Raw genomic sequence first — 17106 nt, 5'->3', positions numbered from 1 at the left:
TAGCTGTCTTCTAAATTCCTTGGTATAGGTGAGTGAGTGCATCCAGTGCGTCATCAGTTCGTTGAAAGATTTCAGTTTGTATTCCATCAATTCCTAGAGCCTTGTTTTTCACCATTGCCTTCAGTGCAGCTTGGACTTACTCCTTCAGTATGATCAGGTTTTGATCATATCTACTACCTCTTGAAACTGTTTAACAGTGACTGTTTCTTTTTGGTACAGTGAGATTCTTTGTATACCTTCCATCTCCTTTGGATGCTTTCTGCATCATTCAATGTTTTCCTCGTAGAACTGTTTAATATTGTAACCCAAGACTTGAATTTTTTCCTCCACTTCTTCAGCTTCAAAATTTGCTGAGCTGTGTTCTTCCCTTTGTAAACTTCATTATAGTATTTGACTTTGTCTTCTCTATCTGCCCTTTGAAATTTTCTGTTCAGCACTTTTACTTATTTTTACCATATGCTTAAGCATCCCTATGATAGAGAGCAAGTTTCAGTCTTTTCTGACATCCTTTTTTTTTTTTCAATGTGAAAAATAAATATTTATTACAAAGATTGGTTTTGACATTCTAAAACAAAGCAGACAAGTTCTTTTCCAGCTCAAACGGGCCACTGTTAAGCCGGAGAGGTAAATTCCAAGGCTGGTAATAACTGACTCATAGTCATCACGTGTCTAAGGGTGAGGAACCATTCATTTCAACTTACAGGAGCAATGAGTCACCTGTGCTTCCCTGCAGCCTTTCTCCACATCCCTCCTACTCTGTCCTCCAACCATGCCACAGAACTGAAACATACTGTAAACATCGCCTTCTTATTGAACCATTTCATAATCTCTACTTTTGTTGTTTGATTGGATTTTATTTCCCTCCAGAATATTTCTTTTTATTGGTGCATGACCCTTACTGAGAGTTTATAGATTTGTGTGTGTTTTTCCCCCTTTAGATGCTTGATAACAAGCAAGAGAGAAAAACACCTCAATTCAGATAGAAATTTCTACATAGGGGAATAGCTTACCACAACGTGGCACATTAGAAACCTCTACAGAAATAAATAAGCAAAAGCAACCCAACAGGATGATCCCTAATTTTCCCTCTTGCTAGTTAATAAATAGATTTGGAAATGTGTTGAGAGATTGTAGTAGACAGAAGAAAAGAAGATTAACCGCAAAGAAGGATCTAAATGGAGAAAAGGAAGACAATGACAGTAACCTGCTCAACTCCTGCTCTCTCTAGCACAGTCTACCAACCTCAAACTCACTCCCCTGAATAAGCTTCTATCTGCCTCAGGCTCTGGAGCAATTTTTCCTGTTGAATTAAGAGATCCTGGTGTGGTGCTATAGGATAAGCCCCTGACCACAAGGTCAGTTTTGAACTGCAAGGTCAAAAATTCAAATTGACCAGCCACTCCTTTGAAACCCTATACAGGGTCACTATGAGTCAGAGCTGACTGGACAGTACTTAATAACAATCAATCACTGTTGGACAAGAGGTGGAGGGTGGGTACTTTTTCCTCTCAATTGGTAGAACAGGACAAGCAGAGCCCCAGAACACAGCTTCAGAACTCTCTTGTGCCCACCTCCAACAAGGGAATACCTGGCCACAAGAGAGTCAGCCCTGAAACAGAAACCAGGAAAGAGCAGCACTGGGACTAGTCTCAGTTTGCTAGAAGTAGGGTTTGGTTCTGAGGCATTTTCCTGCTTGTACAAGATTTCATTCCCTCACTCCCCCCAAGAAATTTTTGACAAATCAAGTTTTTATTTCCAGCAACATCTAGGTACATACAGATATACACAAGCAATCTCGCTGAAGAGGTAAGAAGCCCTCCAACATACAGTCTTAGCACAGAGCTAAAACCACATACACACACACTGTCACACGTATCTCTAGAGCCTAACAGACATGTCTTTAAATGTTCTGTCCAATTGCTTCAACTAAAAGAAGGGTAACAGCTTGAGCTACCAGCTCCAACGTTGTTTTCTTTAGATCAATGATTGTAAAACTTTTTCACTTCATGCTCCCTGGAAGCTTACCACACTCTCCAATAAAAGCTCCAGTTTCCCCTACAGACATGGTCTGTTTGTGTTCAGGTGGATGATAGTACAGGAGGATTCCACTGGTACTTCCATTGAGAAGACAGAAAAGAGTGGACTCTGGAGGAAGATTTGATGCTCTTGTCACCAACCACTTCAGCTGCTCCAGTCTTAAACCTCCTTTCTACAACTGCTCTGTACTGGAAGAAAGAACTAAGAAACACGTTCAAGATCCCTAGTCAAAGTCCACACCACACTAAGTGGACAGTGATCGCAGCTTACTTCTGGGAGCCCAGACACTCTTGCTATCTACTTGGAAAGAAAGTCACCAAGCATCCCTCCGGTGCTGAAAGCTTGACACAAGTCTCAGGCCACTGAGTGGGGGCCAAAGAAGAAAAGGGGGGCATAAAGGACAAAGAGGCATAAAATTAATAATATGTTTAAAAAACCAAAAACAAAACACAACCTAACTTAGATAAAAGTAGGGCCCTTGATAGACACTAGAAGACAAATAATGCATCCTGTGACACACCAGGAGCCAGGGTCTGGTAGCACCTGAGTAAGGCAAGCACAGAGGACACAAGATGAGCTGGACCAGGGTCACACCAGGAATGATGAGGTCTGTCTGAATTCCCCTTCACTTCCAGCAGCAGGCTGACTGTAAATCACCTTCTTACCCGAAGTTCCTTTCTTTGCTCTCTCAAAATAGCCTCGGTTGTAGGCAAACCAGATACCAAAAATCAGGACCCCCAAGGAGAATCAGTGTTACAAGGACAGCTGCCACAATGTCCCCTACATTGAGCAGCACATGCTGCTTCCATGTGCACAGCATCGTATCTCACGGGTGACCCAACTCCGTTCTGTGCCTGACAAGAATATGCTCCAGTATCAACAGCCAACCCAGGATTAAAGATCAACTCCCCAGTCTTGTGATTCAGGACATAAGAAGAGTTGCTGAAAGCACAGTTTCTCTTGGTTTCTGTAGGCATCAGTACTCCATCCTTGAACCAATAGTATTCCAAGGGTGGGGGATCCATCTTTCTCTGAGCAGGTCAGCACCACTCGATTCCCAATGGTGGCAGAGGATGGGATGTTGACTGTAGGCTTGGATGGAGGCATGTGCACAATGAGCTGGATGATGGCTTTTCCATAGTTGTTTCCGCCATCCTCAGACACCATACATGTATATATTCTAGTGTCTTTCCGGGTCACAGAATCGAAGGAAATGCCATTCTGTGAGAGTTTAACTCGGTCTTCATAGGACTCTGTGACCTTGTTGTTAAAGCAAACAAGGCTGGTGGTGTTGCCTTGAACAAATTTCCACTCCACACTAGGAAAAGAGAAACCCCAATAGGAGCAGGTCAGTGTGGCAGCTTTGTTCTCATCAACACTGACTACAGGTTGAGAAGTGTATACAGAGTCCTTGCTCAATACCAAGAGGCACAGAACCACCAATGTAAAGAGAAACAACAGTTTCATCTCGACTCTCGCCTTTGTCCCCATCGCGATACAGATTCCAAAACTATACGCCAGCTGTTGCCAGAGACCTGGAAAGACACCACTTCACGAAAGGCAGCACCTGCACTCTGACATCCTTTTGTAACATTTTATAATCATTTTTCTGAATTCCTTCTCAGGCATTTCCAAGGCCTGCCCTCCTTCCAGAATGGAGTCCTCTAGGTCATTTGTCTCCAGACATTTTATCTTTAGTTTCTGGACATATGCTGATATGGTCATCTGCTTTTGCTTCTTGGACATGTTTAGTGTTTATCTGTGGCCTTAATACTTGAGTGTGTGTTTTGGTATTTTTTATGCTTTCTGGTTGCTTCCAGGAAGATGTGATCAGGATGTGGGCTTCCCTTTTCAGACTTCTTATTGCTTAACTCAGAGTAACTTTCACAGGTGTCATCTTTTTCCCTGGTATATGGCAGTTGATATTGGTCCTTGCCTGGTTTTTTTGGTGTTTTATAGAGTGTGATTGTAGCTTGACTATATGGCAGCAGTTGTTGACTCTTCTTGTGTAATATATGGAGACAAAGAGTCCTCCAAAGGCAGAAGGGGGAGCATATAACAGCAAAGCAGCACCAGTGGAAAAAAACAAGAGAAAGAAAAAAAAAAAGACTAAAAAACAGCAACAAAAAAACTAGACTGAATACTGCAGTCTCTAATCACAGAAAAGGGAGAGGAGGGAGAGAAGAAAAAGGAAAAAAAAAGTCTGTAGCCTAATATGAGTATGACTTTAATGTCCTCTCTTCAGCTTCTTGTTTTCAAAGCTGCCTGAGAGATTTCAAGCCAAGATGTCAGCTCCGGGCCTCCCAAGCCCAGCCCAGCAGATTCAAAAGTACGTGATTTATTACTTCACCTCCAAGTTCCACAAGCTGTAAACCTTCAAACTTTAAAAATATTCGTATCTCTGTGGTTCTGAATTTTGGAGCTCTGCCCTGGATCTGCTTTGCCTGGTATTCCCTGACATCCTTTTTTGTTTTGATTTTATCGTGAGTTGAGTGATTGTTTACATGGGAGAACATCGGTTTTACACTTATCATTTCATTGCAATGATTACAATCTCCTCCATGCATCATCATTCAACAGTATTTGCTTCTATTTTCCTTTGTTTTTGTGTGTGTGGTTTTTGGGGGATGTACACAAAAACACTCAGGAGCATATAAGAATATATAACCATTCAGATAACCAAAGAGCACATTCTGCAAGCTTGCCTCCTAGCCACCAGCACACAGCCTTTATCTTTCCATGAGTCTAGAGTCCTCAGCTGCCCTATCTCTCCATGTTATCATCTCTGCTGTTGCTGCTTCTCTGGATAGGGTCCCACATTCTGCTCATGCTCTTCTCCCTTGAGGATACTAGAGTCCTCTGTTCCTGGACTGTAAGGTGAACTACTACTCCCTTTATGTTACAAAACTTATACCTTTACAGTTGTGACAGTTGCAATTAGTCATGATTACAATTATTCACTATTGGATCATAAGAATCTTATCCCCATCTCTTTTCACCAGACCCATCTAGACAAGATGAATACTATTCAGTGGGGATTCTACCTTCACCCACACACTCTGAAACTAAACACCCTATTGAAAACTTGTAAGCCAGCCACTTTGTGACTTTATAGCCCCCCTCCCCCCCATTTTAGGTAGCCAATCCTGGTGTGGTGCTGTGGGCTAATGCGTCAGACTGCAAAGTCATTTGAACTGCAAGGTAGGTGGTAAAAGCTCACCAGCTGCTCCTTGGAAACCCTATACAGGGTCACTATGCGTTGGAATTGACTTGACGGCACTTAACAACTTAACAATGTGTAAGTTGCCTGACCCTATCAACCCTTTATACAAAGGAGATAGGATTGATCCTTGATGTGAAGACTCCTTCCCTCTCAGTTGGTCTTTTGAGCTATTACATTCATAAATATAGGCCAAGTTCATCAAACTGTGGCAATTTACACTTGTTTCCTTAATCAAAAATTGTTTATCTTCCTCTAGTCGAGTTCTGTTCATCCTAGCCATCAAGGCTAGTTCGAATGGGTACTATCTAAAAGTTTGGGCGTTCTTGTGCATCTTCTCTCAATTCATATCAGCTGATGCTTCAGTCTCAGCTCTAGCCCTCCGTGACTATGTCCTTTTCCTTGTCCATGGGCTCAGGAGTCCCCAGGTCTCACCACACTTTGGACCAATCAGCTTTTCCTCTTCTCTCTCATCTCCAGGTTGACAGGAATCTATGGAACATGATCGAACTCAGCCCCTTATCTTCATTGCTGCCTTAGACCAACGTGCTCACTAGCAAGCTTTCATGCCTACTTATATGTTCCCTTTGAATTTCAGTCTTTGAGAGGCATTTGACCTGAAGAGACTTGATTGTTTGGCTTGATGGATCCCTGGCAAACAACTTGCTTGTTCTTATAGTTGCCAATCAGACTGCCATTTTTGTTTTGGATTTTTCCTGCTGGTCTGTCTTTCAAGAAGTGTCTTATATTCCTCTAGCTGTTCCAGGCTGGTTTGCTTCTGACATCCATTTTTGTCTTTTCTTTCTTTCCTGTCTTTTTAAATGGCCTTTTGCTTTCTTCCTGTATGATGTTCTTGATGTCATTCTATAATTCTTCTGGTCTTCGGTCATTAGTGTTTAATGCATCAAACCAGTTCTTTAGATGGTCTCTAAATCCAGGTGGGCTCTAGGCAGCTTCATATTTTGGCTCTTGTGTACTTGTTTTAATTTTCTTCAGCTTCAGCCTGAACTTGCATGTGAGGAATTAATGGTCTCTTCTACAGTTGGTCCCACAGATGTAGTCAGTTTGATTCCTGCGTATTCTAACTTGTGAAATCCATTTGTATAGTCACCTCTTATGTTGTTTAGAAAGATATTTGCAATGAACAATAAGTCATTGGTCTTGCAAAAAATACTCATGTGATCCTCCAGCATCATTTCTATTACCAAAGTCATATTTTCCAACTGCTGATCCTTCTTCTTTGTTTCCAACCTTTGCACTCCAACTACCAGTAATTATAATGCATCTTTTTTTTTAATGTTTTATTGTGAATTGTGTGATGGTTTACATAGGAGAACATTAGCTTACATTCATCCTATCGTATATCGTTTCATTGCCATGGTTATAATCCCCTCCATGCAGCATCAACCAACCAAAGGGTGTACTCCACAAGCCTGCCCCTCAGTCATCAGCACACAGCCCCTCTCCCTCTCTGGGTCTAGAGTTCCCAACCATTCCATGTCTCCACATTGTCTCTGCCTTCATCTCTGGTGTCACTGTTTCTTCTGGGTTGTTTTGTTGTTAATTAAGTGCCATGGAGTTGGTTCCGACTCATAGCCACCCTGTACAGGGTTTCCGAGGCTGATATTTACGGGAGCAAAAAGCCTCATCTTTCTCCCGCGGAATAGCTGGTAGTTTTGAACTGCTGAGCTTGCGGTTCACAGCCCAATTCGTAACCACAATGCTCTGGTAGCGTAGTGGTTATGAATCGGGCTGCGAACCTTAAGGTCAGCAGTTTGAAACTACCAGCTGCTCCGCGAGAGAAAGATGAGGCTTTATACTCCCGTAAAGATTTACACCCTCAGAAACCCTGTACAGGGTCGCTATGGGTCTGCACCGACTTGACGGCACTTAACAACAACAGTGCTACCAGAGCTGCTGTGGGTAGGGTCCTGCATTATTAGTGCATCTTGATTGTATGTTTGCTCAATTTTCAAACTGAAGAAGTTGGTAGAATTCTTCAATTTCATCATCACTGGCTTTATTGATGGTGTGTAATTTTTAATAATAACTGACCTTCCTTCTTCTTGTTGTTAAGTGCCTTCAAGTTGGTTCCAACACATAGTTTCCACATGGTTTCCAAGGAGCAGCTAGTGTATTTGAACTCTCAACCTTGCAGTCACACCAGGACTCAGCCCTTCCTTGTAGGCATATGGAAATTATCCTATCAGAGACAGCATTATACTTTAAAATAGATCTTGAAGTGTTCTTTTTGATGATGAATGTGACACCATTCTTCTTCAATTTGTCATTCACAGCATAGTAAACCATGTGGTTGTCAGGTTCAAAATGATCAATACCAGTTCATTTCAATTCACTGATTCCTAGGAGATCACTCTTTATGCATTCCAGTTTCATTTTGGACAACTTCCAATTTTCCTAGATTCATACTTCATACATTCCATGCTCTGATTCTTAATGATGTTTGCAACTGTTTCACCTCATTTTGAGTTGTGTCCCATCAGCATATGAAAATCCTGAAGGCTTTACTCCATTTGGGTCATCATGGTCAACTGTGCTTTGAAGAGGCAGCTTCTACCCCAGTCTTATTTTGAGTATCTTAAAACCTGAGTAGCTAATCATCCATCACTGTATCTGATAATATTTTCGTGCTATTTATAAGGTTTTCAGTGGCTAAACATTCAGAAGCAATCCACATCTTCTTCCCAGTCTGTCTCAGTCAGTATGCTCAGCTGAAGCCTGTCTAGGTGACCCTGCTAGTATTTCATACACCGATAGCATAGTTTCCAGCATCACAGAAACACGCATACCACTACAGTCCAACAAACTGAGTGGTGGTGGAGAAAGTGAAATTGAGACATTAAAGGGTTCCCAGGTTTTAGAATTAAGACAGCAAACCCCTTCCTGTCTTTAACAGTGTACCTGAAGGCAATATACCTTAAAGGTAACGTTCTCAGGACTTCAAACTATATTAAGACTTAAGAGAATAACTTGTTGCTTAGTATGTAAAGATGATTGAAGACTACTTTTAAAGTCCACCTTACTGCCTCAGCTCTGCCGTTCTTTTTTTTTTTTACTTGTTTCTAACATAAAAATTATGCTTATCTGTTTATAACACAGTATACAAGAAGCAAAGTATTTCACCTCATAGATTTCACTTCCAACTCCTTGGAATGTTCATATCTTTGACTGAAAACAGAGACTCTCAAGGAAAGCCAGGCAATACATAGGCCACTAAAATAAAAGGGGCCGAGGGTGGGGCAATGCTAACATCATCATTAGAGAGATGGGTTCTGGGCTGTTAATCACAACCTGATTTTCTGGAACTGTTAGTTGGAAGCAGTAGGAACAGCATTTCTGGATGCTCCTGCTGTGTCAGGCTTTAGCCTACCTACACAGGTACAGCAGTGCTTTCTGGTAGTCGCCCTTGGTGTCTTGCTAGGATATATTTGTACAGGGACTTGCCATACTTTCTCTTGAATTCAGACCTAATTTTCCACATGTCCATTTCACTGCGGGAGACCATGGTCCTAATCAAGATCTTACCACAAGTACACTTGCCCTTCATGGAGATGTACAGTCGGTCAACAGAATATTAGTGCCTTGTTTTGGAGGCACTGGACCAGGTTTAGGAAAGCATTTTCCAAGTCTTTGACTTTCTTCTTGGTGTTATCTAACATGTCATACAGACTGTAGCTCTTGTACCTTTCAAATACTTTCTGGAAGTGGCGCTCGGTCATGATGCTAATCCACTTTGGAACATAAATTCATTTCCTCTTCACTCCAGCATCATAGAGATCCTGGGCATCATGGTCAGTCAGTTCATAATCAATGATAGAACTATCTTCTGCTCTTCTACCCTTTGTGAGGGTAACCATCAGCTTGCGGAAGTCAACAGATGTTTCTGAAACAATGTCCTTCTCCAGGTCAGTCTTGTACCTTTCTTTGTAGACTCTGTTAATTTCCTGCAGCTCCTGGTTGGTCCTCAAGCAGATGATCTCAATGAGGGAGTCCTCGTCTTTTCCAAGTCCCTTCATAGAGGCTTTCGGCTTGGAAGCATCATACTGAACAGGTGTTTTCAATAGGTCCCAAACCACCATCTCCAGATGGCCAGATAAGACTGACTTCAGGGCTGATGCAAGTTCCCTTTTAATCTTTCTCGTGGTGGTGGTTGTGGTAGTAGTATGCCGTGGAATTGGTTCCGACTCACAGTAACTCTGCATAGGGTTTCTGAGGCTATAAATCTTTACGGGAGCAGAAAGCCTCATCTTTCTCCCGTGGAACAGCTGGTAGTTTTGAACTGCTCATCTTGAGGTTAGCAGCCCGACTTGTAACCACTATGCTACCAGAGCTCCTTCCTTCTCTGGTAGGCGAAGGCAGTATTCTATCTCTGTTCATTGCTGTGGTTGGTCAAAATGTTAACAATGGTAACTTCCTCCATACCTTTGGTCTTGATTGTTGTTGTTATATGCTGTCAAGTTGGTTCCAACCCATAGCAACCCTGTATAGGGTTTCCAAGGAGCAGTTGGTGAACTTGAACCTCCAACCTTGCAATTCAAGTCGACTTTGTGCAGTCCAGCGCGTTAACCCACAGCACCACACCAGGAATCCATGAGTCAGTGTTCAAATCATCCCATTCAGCATCAAAGTTGGTATATTGTTTTACTGACCCATATGTACTTCGGTGTGTGGAGTGATCACCCTCCAAGCTGAACTTGCATAGAATTTTGTGAACAGTAGACATCTTGAAAGAAGCTGGGCTGGGTGCTGAGAGCTCTGAGCATCCTCAGATGCCAAGCCTGTTTGTTTTTGTGGGTTTCTTTTGTTTTTTTTTTTTAACATGTGTTTTAAATAACAGCTAATTCACCATACATAATTTATCAATTTAAAGTGTATAGTTTATTGATTTTTAATATACTTATAGATAAGTGCAACCATCACCACAGTCAGTTTTAGAATATTTTTATCATCCCTCTGTGTACTCATATCCTGCTATGCCATTGTCTCCCAACTCCTTATCCCCTAGAGCTACTAATCTACTTTCTCTTTATTAACCTGTTGTAGACCTTTCATGCATATGATTTCAAGGTTCATCCGTGTTGTATCTGGACTTCATTCTTTTTGTTGCTAGATAATATTTCATCTTATGAATATGTCACATTTAATTTGTCTGTTCATCAGTTGACAGATCATTGAGTTGTTACTCCTTTTTGGGTGTTATGATTAATGCTGCTATGAACATTCATGTACACATTTTTGTATGAGTATATGTTTTCATTTCTCTTGGTATCTATATACTTATGAATGGAGTTGCTTGAGGCTTTCTTCTGCAGAGATTTACAGCCTCAGAAGCTCTATATAAGGGTCACTGTGAGTAGAACCAACTTGACACTATTTAAAAACAGCATGGAACTCTTTATGTTTAACCTTTTGGGGAACTTTCACAGTAGCTGCACCATTTGACATGCTTACCAGTAGTATATGAAATTCTAATTTCTTCATATCCTCTCCAACGCTTACTATCTTTTTTATTCTAGTCTTCCTCATGGGTGTGAAGTGCTGTGTCATTGCGGCTTTGATTTGCATTTCCCTGATCTTGCCCTCTTATTTTTTTAAAAAAAACTGGTATATCCACCTTTTTAAAATTCTTTGGCCCATCCTTCTGTGTCATGCTATTCATTTAAACTCCCCAAAGTGAGGTTATTGGAGACTTTCCGCAATAGCCAGAAGGCAAAAACACTTGAAATGTTCATCAATAGATAAATGAATAAATAAGACGGACAAACATACAGTGGAACATTACTCAACCATAAAGAGAAATGAAGTCCCGACGCGTGGATGAACCTTAAAAACATTATGCTGGATGAAGTAAGTCAATTGCAAGAGGACACACATGTATGAATTCAGTCATATGAAATAAACCAAAGATTGTTAGTTACCAGAGGGGAGGGAGGAAGAGTTTTACTTAGGAGGACATTGAAAAAGGATAGTGAGAATGGTGGCACAACTTGAAGCGTTTAATCACTATTTCTGAATTATACATGCAGAAATTGTTGGAGGTGGGTATGTTTTGTCATGTATATTTTCACCACAATTTTTTTAAATCTCCAAAGTGAAATCAATCAGCTTTAGCTCCACAGAAACTTTTGTGTAGGAATACTTGGGCAATTTACTTTTCTCTGACCTAACTCTTACTTTCTTTGTTTTTCTTTTTGGCTTTCTCTAGGAGAAGCAGCAGTTTCAGCGCCATCTAACCCGCCCACCACCCCAGTACCAAGATCCAACACAAAACACCTATCCACAGCAGGTTGGACAGTTCACAGGTAAAACCATTTGTAAGCAGTGAAGTGGGGACAGTGGGGGGCAGAGCAAACAGGCACTGGATCTTTGCAGCTGACTTTTGCCGCTTGCTGCCAGTCACCTAGTGCTAACTGAACTCCTGCTGTCTGCCGAACTTCGTGCTAGGTGCTGCACTGTCTTATGGTGAAAGATCAAAGGGGTGGACCAGGAGAAATACTTGTGCTAGGTCCTTGGCTATAAGGTCTTTTGAAGCAAAATCATTTCTAGTTGGAAGACATCTTATCAGCAGGAAATGGCTTTTATAATTCTTAAGAAAGTTCTTTTCTTAAATGACCCTCTCTTGTTTTCCACATAAGGAAAAACTTAATATGCTTACCTGGCCTTTGCTTTGTTCCTTTCTTCCTGTCTGTGCTCACTGCGGTGTCACAGATGGCAACGTCAGCAGTGAGTGGCTGCCCAAAAAAGAAGCATGCCACAGTCTTGCATATGACGAGGAGGTTGGGTTGCTTTGTTTAGACTTTTGCTCCAGAAAGGAATAAAGATATAAGTTGATATGTGCAGTAAAACTTGATCTTTACCTGCCCTCTTAGCTCTTCCTCTGGAAGAGTTTAAAACCTCTCTCCTGCTTTCATTAATAATCCTTGCTATCCAGTGCTCCAGAGAGACTGACCACAGCCGTGTGACCATGATAAAACTTGCTGGAAGTTTGTGTGTCCTATATGGGAGCATGGGCATTTGAAGTCTGTAGACAGCTCAAAAGCCTGTGCCTAGGCCCTGATTCCTGCTTTCAGTCCCACCTAACATTATTGTGAGGTATTACTGAGAGTGAAATAGATTATTTTAACCCTTCTCTATTTCCTCCATCCAAGGTTTATTTAGGGGTAGTAGAGAGAAATGGCAATATCAGAACAATGAACTCTCCTACCCACAAAGCCTGATCTCAGTTAAGGGTGTCATATGTATCTGCTGGAAGCCCTAGACAGCAAGTTCCCTGAGATCAGTGGCCCTCTATGTCACACGTCTCCCAACCAGCACCTGCCACCACAGAGTGTAGATACTTAGTAACTGTCTGGTGAATCCATCCTTCTTTCTTGAATTCTTCCTGCCTGGATCATCTTGTCCATCTCAGGTAAATACTATTGGATCAGGAGAAGTATCTTCACACATTCTCCCTCCTTCATCCCCACACTACCACATTTTATATGCCATCTCATATATGTGACTCCTCTTAGTAGGAGTCACATGCTACTGAACTTGTTATCCAAAGCTCTTCCAAATCTGGCCTCAGCTCTCCCTCGCTTTATCTTTAACCAGCTGGACACTATACCAGCCCTGGCCAGGCTCTTCAAGCACCTCATGCAAATTGCTTTTCCATAAATAACTATGCCTAGTTACACACTGTTTCCTCTAACAATATTCTTTCTCCAAAATGCTTAATTACTAATCTACTCTTAAAACCCATTGTACTTGTCACTATCACACTAAAGCTTTGTCCAGCTCCTCTAGGGCATTGACCTTCTAGTCCTTGGTGCTCCCATGGCTTTTGCAAATCCTGCTATAATCCTCATTATATCATATAGTAATTTTGCCTCCACATGGCAAATGGACTCACTTTCAAGTTCCCAGTGCCAGCATAAGACCCACCATGGAGCAGAGAAATCCTGGTGTTTGAAAAGTGAATGAATGATCAACTGGCCTCCCCTCCCAAAGGGCTCCCCTGCTTCTATGTTCATCTTAGTTTCAGGTTTTGCCTTATTCCACCCCCAGCTCTTATTTCATTGTATGTCATTGACCCTGAGTCAGGGCCTGTGGTTGTCACTGCAGCAGTGGTCAAGAAATGCCAGATTGGTTGACATAATTTTCTTTTCTAGGGTCCTCTGCTGCTGTGCCTGGCATAAATAACTTGGGTACCTCCAACTCCAACTGTCCTCGAGCATTTTCTCAGACTGGGAATCTCATGCCAATGGGCCCTGGACACAGTTCGGTTTCCTCTTTGCCTTCCAGCTCAGGCCAACCAGATCGGGGTATGGCTCAGTTCACGGGATCCCAGAGTAGCCTCTATGGCATGACCTCGGGCATAACCCAGTTAGGTGGCCAGCCCCCGCAACAGGCCACCAATGGACATGCCCACATTCCAAGACAGGCCAGTGTGGGCCAGAACACCTCAATCTCAGCTGCCTATGGGCAGAACTCTCTGGGGAACTCTAGCCTCTCCCAGCAGCACAGTAAGGGGACCCTGAACTCTGCTTTAACTAAAGCACAGGTCCCAAGGGTTTCAGCAGCCATGGGAGGTCAAAATCCTTCATGGCAGCATCAGGGAATGCCAAACCTGAGTGGCCAGACCCAAGGGAGTCCCAGCGTAAGCCCTTTCACTGCGGCCTCCAGTTTCCACATGCAACAGGCCCACCTAAAAATGTCCAGCCCACAGTTCTCCCAGACGATGTCCAGCAGGCCCATGGCCCCCATGAGCTCAGCACCTGCAGCAGGGTCCTTGCTGCCCTCTGTGAACACGCAGCAGAGGACCAGTGCGCCTGCACCACCAACTCCACAGGGACCCCTACCACAAGTCCTGACAGGGCTGAGCCCGGCCATGCCTGAGCTGGGGGCCTTCAGTCAGAGTCCAGCCCCACAGATGGGGGGCCGAGGGGGACTGCACTGTGCCCAGGGCTACCAGGTGCGGACTTCAGGCCAGGATCTACCCTTCACCTACAGTGGACAGCCAGGCAGCAGTGGGCTGCCCAGCATGACTGGGGATACTGACCTTATCGACTCACTGCTGAAAAACAGGACTTCAGAAGAATGGATTAATGATTTGGATGACCTCCTAGGATCCCAGTAATGGGGGAATATAAGATGTTCTTCGTGTTCATACAACCTATATTTTTGTTCTCAGTTTCAAAAAAGAACAACTACTTTGGACCAAAAGCCCATGGCACAAGGGAGCTGGGTGGGTGGAGCCAGAGCCCAGTCTAAGGGCCAGCTCTGGGCAGGCTCTATAGGCACATAGCTCCCAAGCCAGCAGTTGCGGTATGTCGGGCTGGCCCCAGTCCATCTGCTGGCTTTATTACCTGGTGTTGGAACAGCAGGAGAGTGTTCTAAAGGTGGTTTTCTATCCAGATAACCAAAAATACAACAGAAACAACAGTGAACCCCACAGTGTCAGGCTGACAAAAAAATCTGTGCCATCATGTTGATTTAATCGAAGTTTTCGCCACTTGCCCAGTATTAGGGCAAGTTTTTGTTGAAACTTTTTATATAACAGAATTATTTGCAATTTGTAGCATAGAAAAAAAAATTTTTTTTAAATGTTTTTTAAAGGGTTTTGAACAGATTAGGGTAGGTGGTGGTTTAATTAAGGGCATTGGACACCTAGGGTTTTCTTTCTGTCAACTTTCAAGGAGTGGGTGGCTGGAAGCTCATGCTATAAGTACAGGCTACCCTGCAGAGGTCAGGCAAGAACAGGGTGCTGTGAGATCACGACCTTGTGACACTGATACGATCTCTCCAGCATCTCCTCATGTTTGCAGTAGGTTGATCATGTTGACATTGAAGAGGCCCCAACCCCAGAGGAGTTCCTTCATTGCCCTGCCTTTGGTATCAGGACCCCAAGCAATCCCCTCAATTAAAGAAGTACTGCTTCCAGGGTCAGTGATGAAATTGGATACATAGGATTGCAGTATCTTTATGTGTTCTAACCTCCCACCTTCTTGAGTTTCTTAGGAGACTCATATTTAACATGTTAGGAATATGAGCATTATTTCGTGGTGCACAGATGTCTTTCCTTTACCTTGTTTTCATTTCCCATAGCCCTTCTGCCTCCCCTTCTTCTCTCCAGCCAAAATGGAAAATGTCTTTAGGGCAATGGTTTACTAGATTGGAGGGAGTAAAAAAGAGTGGTTACAATTCTTTAGGCAACCTAAGCATTGTAAAGAGGTGGGATTGCTCCTCTCTAGAAAATTTTTGGGGACTCAAAAACTAGGATTATCCTGATTGGTAGGGAGGGAGGCTTGTGTGACAGGCCCAGAGGAGGAATTCCACTGTTTTAATGACTCTTTTCTGCCTCTTCCCACATCAGATGACTTGCACTTTTTAAGAGAGAATTGCTTTATAACACTAACGTATCCTTTTTTAAGATTAAAAGTGGATTTTTCTTTTAAGGTCTATTAAGTAATGGACTTGACTAAGCTAAGAATCTGCAAAGTGTTGAGTATTATTACATGAATGATGGGCTATTTGTGGGAAACAAAGATGGAGTGAGCACTTCCATATAATTAAAGCAAAATAGCAAGCACAGGGTGAGACCTTTTCAAGCAGAGTGTAGGAGATAAAATAATACACTGAAAAGAGTGGCTTATATGCAGAGTGGTCTGGAGAAATCTCAACCCCCGTTTTATTTCCCTGAAGTCTCAAAGCAGATCCGTCAAGAATCATGTATAGAAATAGAACCAAGGAAAACACTCACATGAACAGCCTGAGCCTCTTTGTGGGAATGGAGGGCTGTACACACATTGGTAATTATTTTGCACCAGCAGTGCCTTTTTTCACTGGTACTTGGACCCTCATATTCTCTTTTCTAATAGCCATTTGCCACCACAGGTGGTGTTTGGACCATTTCCCCTGTAAACACCCTCCAAGCCTTTCCCAGATGCTGAATTTAGCTTTCAAAGAAGGGAATGAGTCATAAAGCCAGTGAAGACTCCACCCTCAGAGTGAGTTCCCCAATCTAAGGAGAAAAGGGTGACTTCATCCATGTCTTCTACCAAAAATAGCAGGGCCTGAGGCTGGTTCTGAATCCTCTCCTCTCTTGGTCTCCTTCTGGCTGCTGCCTACCTCTGTCCCTGGGGCACTCCCTGCCCGATTCCTGGGGCTGAGGAGACAGGAGGTTGGGGTTCTTACTTGCTGCAGTGTCATAGCAATAAAATGTGATTCTTGGGGTCTTCCCAGGGAGCTGCCCGTGGCTTTATTTATGAGTCTGGTTTCTGAGTAGTTGGGAGAAGCAACTGTGCAGAGCCTCATCTTCCCAGGGCCAGAACTCTAATGAAAAGGGTGCTCGGACTTTTGTTATACACATTTGCTTTGTGTAAATAAATGTTTACAATTTTATATTAAAGATGGAATAAGAGTTAGATCTGACTGTATATTTTTTACTTTTATAGATTTTAAAACTATGATCCTTTATATATGTGTTTTTGGGGAGCTATGTATGATAAGTTTTATGGCAACAGTCGGTATTGTTAACTTTTTATTGTCATCAAAGTACATAAAAATCCTATTAATCCCCTTATTCTTCTATTTCCCTTAACTCTGGTATACACCAAAAAGAAATCTCTACTTTCCTTGTTTTATCATTATAAAAATAATAAAAGTATTTTGCTAGTATGGAAACTGCCTGTGTGTTTGATTCACGTGGGGTGTGCTAGCAGTGTAAAGGGTGGACCTGAGTATAAATATTTTGTTTGGTGGTTGATTTTCTTTTATCATTTGTTGTTGTCAGATACCATCGAGTCGGAACCGACTCATAGCGACCCCATGCACAGCAGAACGAAACA

General features: G+C 42.6%; 1 protein-coding gene and 2 pseudogenes across 1 annotated transcript in view; 1 reads left to right on the top strand and 2 right to left on the bottom strand.

The window, feature by feature from the left end:
• Positions 1 to 14396, top strand: part of MAML1 (mastermind-like 1 (Drosophila)) — an 81977-nt gene extending 67581 nt beyond the window's left edge. The window contains exons 4-5 of the mRNA XM_006874449.1: positions 11484 to 11580; positions 13429 to 14396. Of these exons, the coding sequence (XP_006874511.1) occupies positions 11484 to 11580; positions 13429 to 14396 (1065 nt within the window). The remainder of the gene's footprint in view (positions 1 to 11483; positions 11581 to 13428) is intronic.
• Positions 2626 to 3528, bottom strand: LOC102822407 (annotated as a pseudogene).
• On the bottom strand, positions 8645 to 10031 carry LOC102830172 (annotated as a pseudogene).
• Positions 14397 to 17106: the final 2710 nt, after the last annotated feature.

This window comes from Chrysochloris asiatica, unplaced genomic scaffold (genome assembly GCF_000296735.1).
Source record: "Chrysochloris asiatica unplaced genomic scaffold, ChrAsi1.0 scaffold00279, whole genome shotgun sequence".
Lineage (NCBI taxonomy): Eukaryota > Metazoa > Chordata > Mammalia > Afrosoricida > Chrysochloridae > Chrysochloris > Chrysochloris asiatica.
This window is presented reverse-complemented; position numbering and strand designations above follow the sequence as displayed.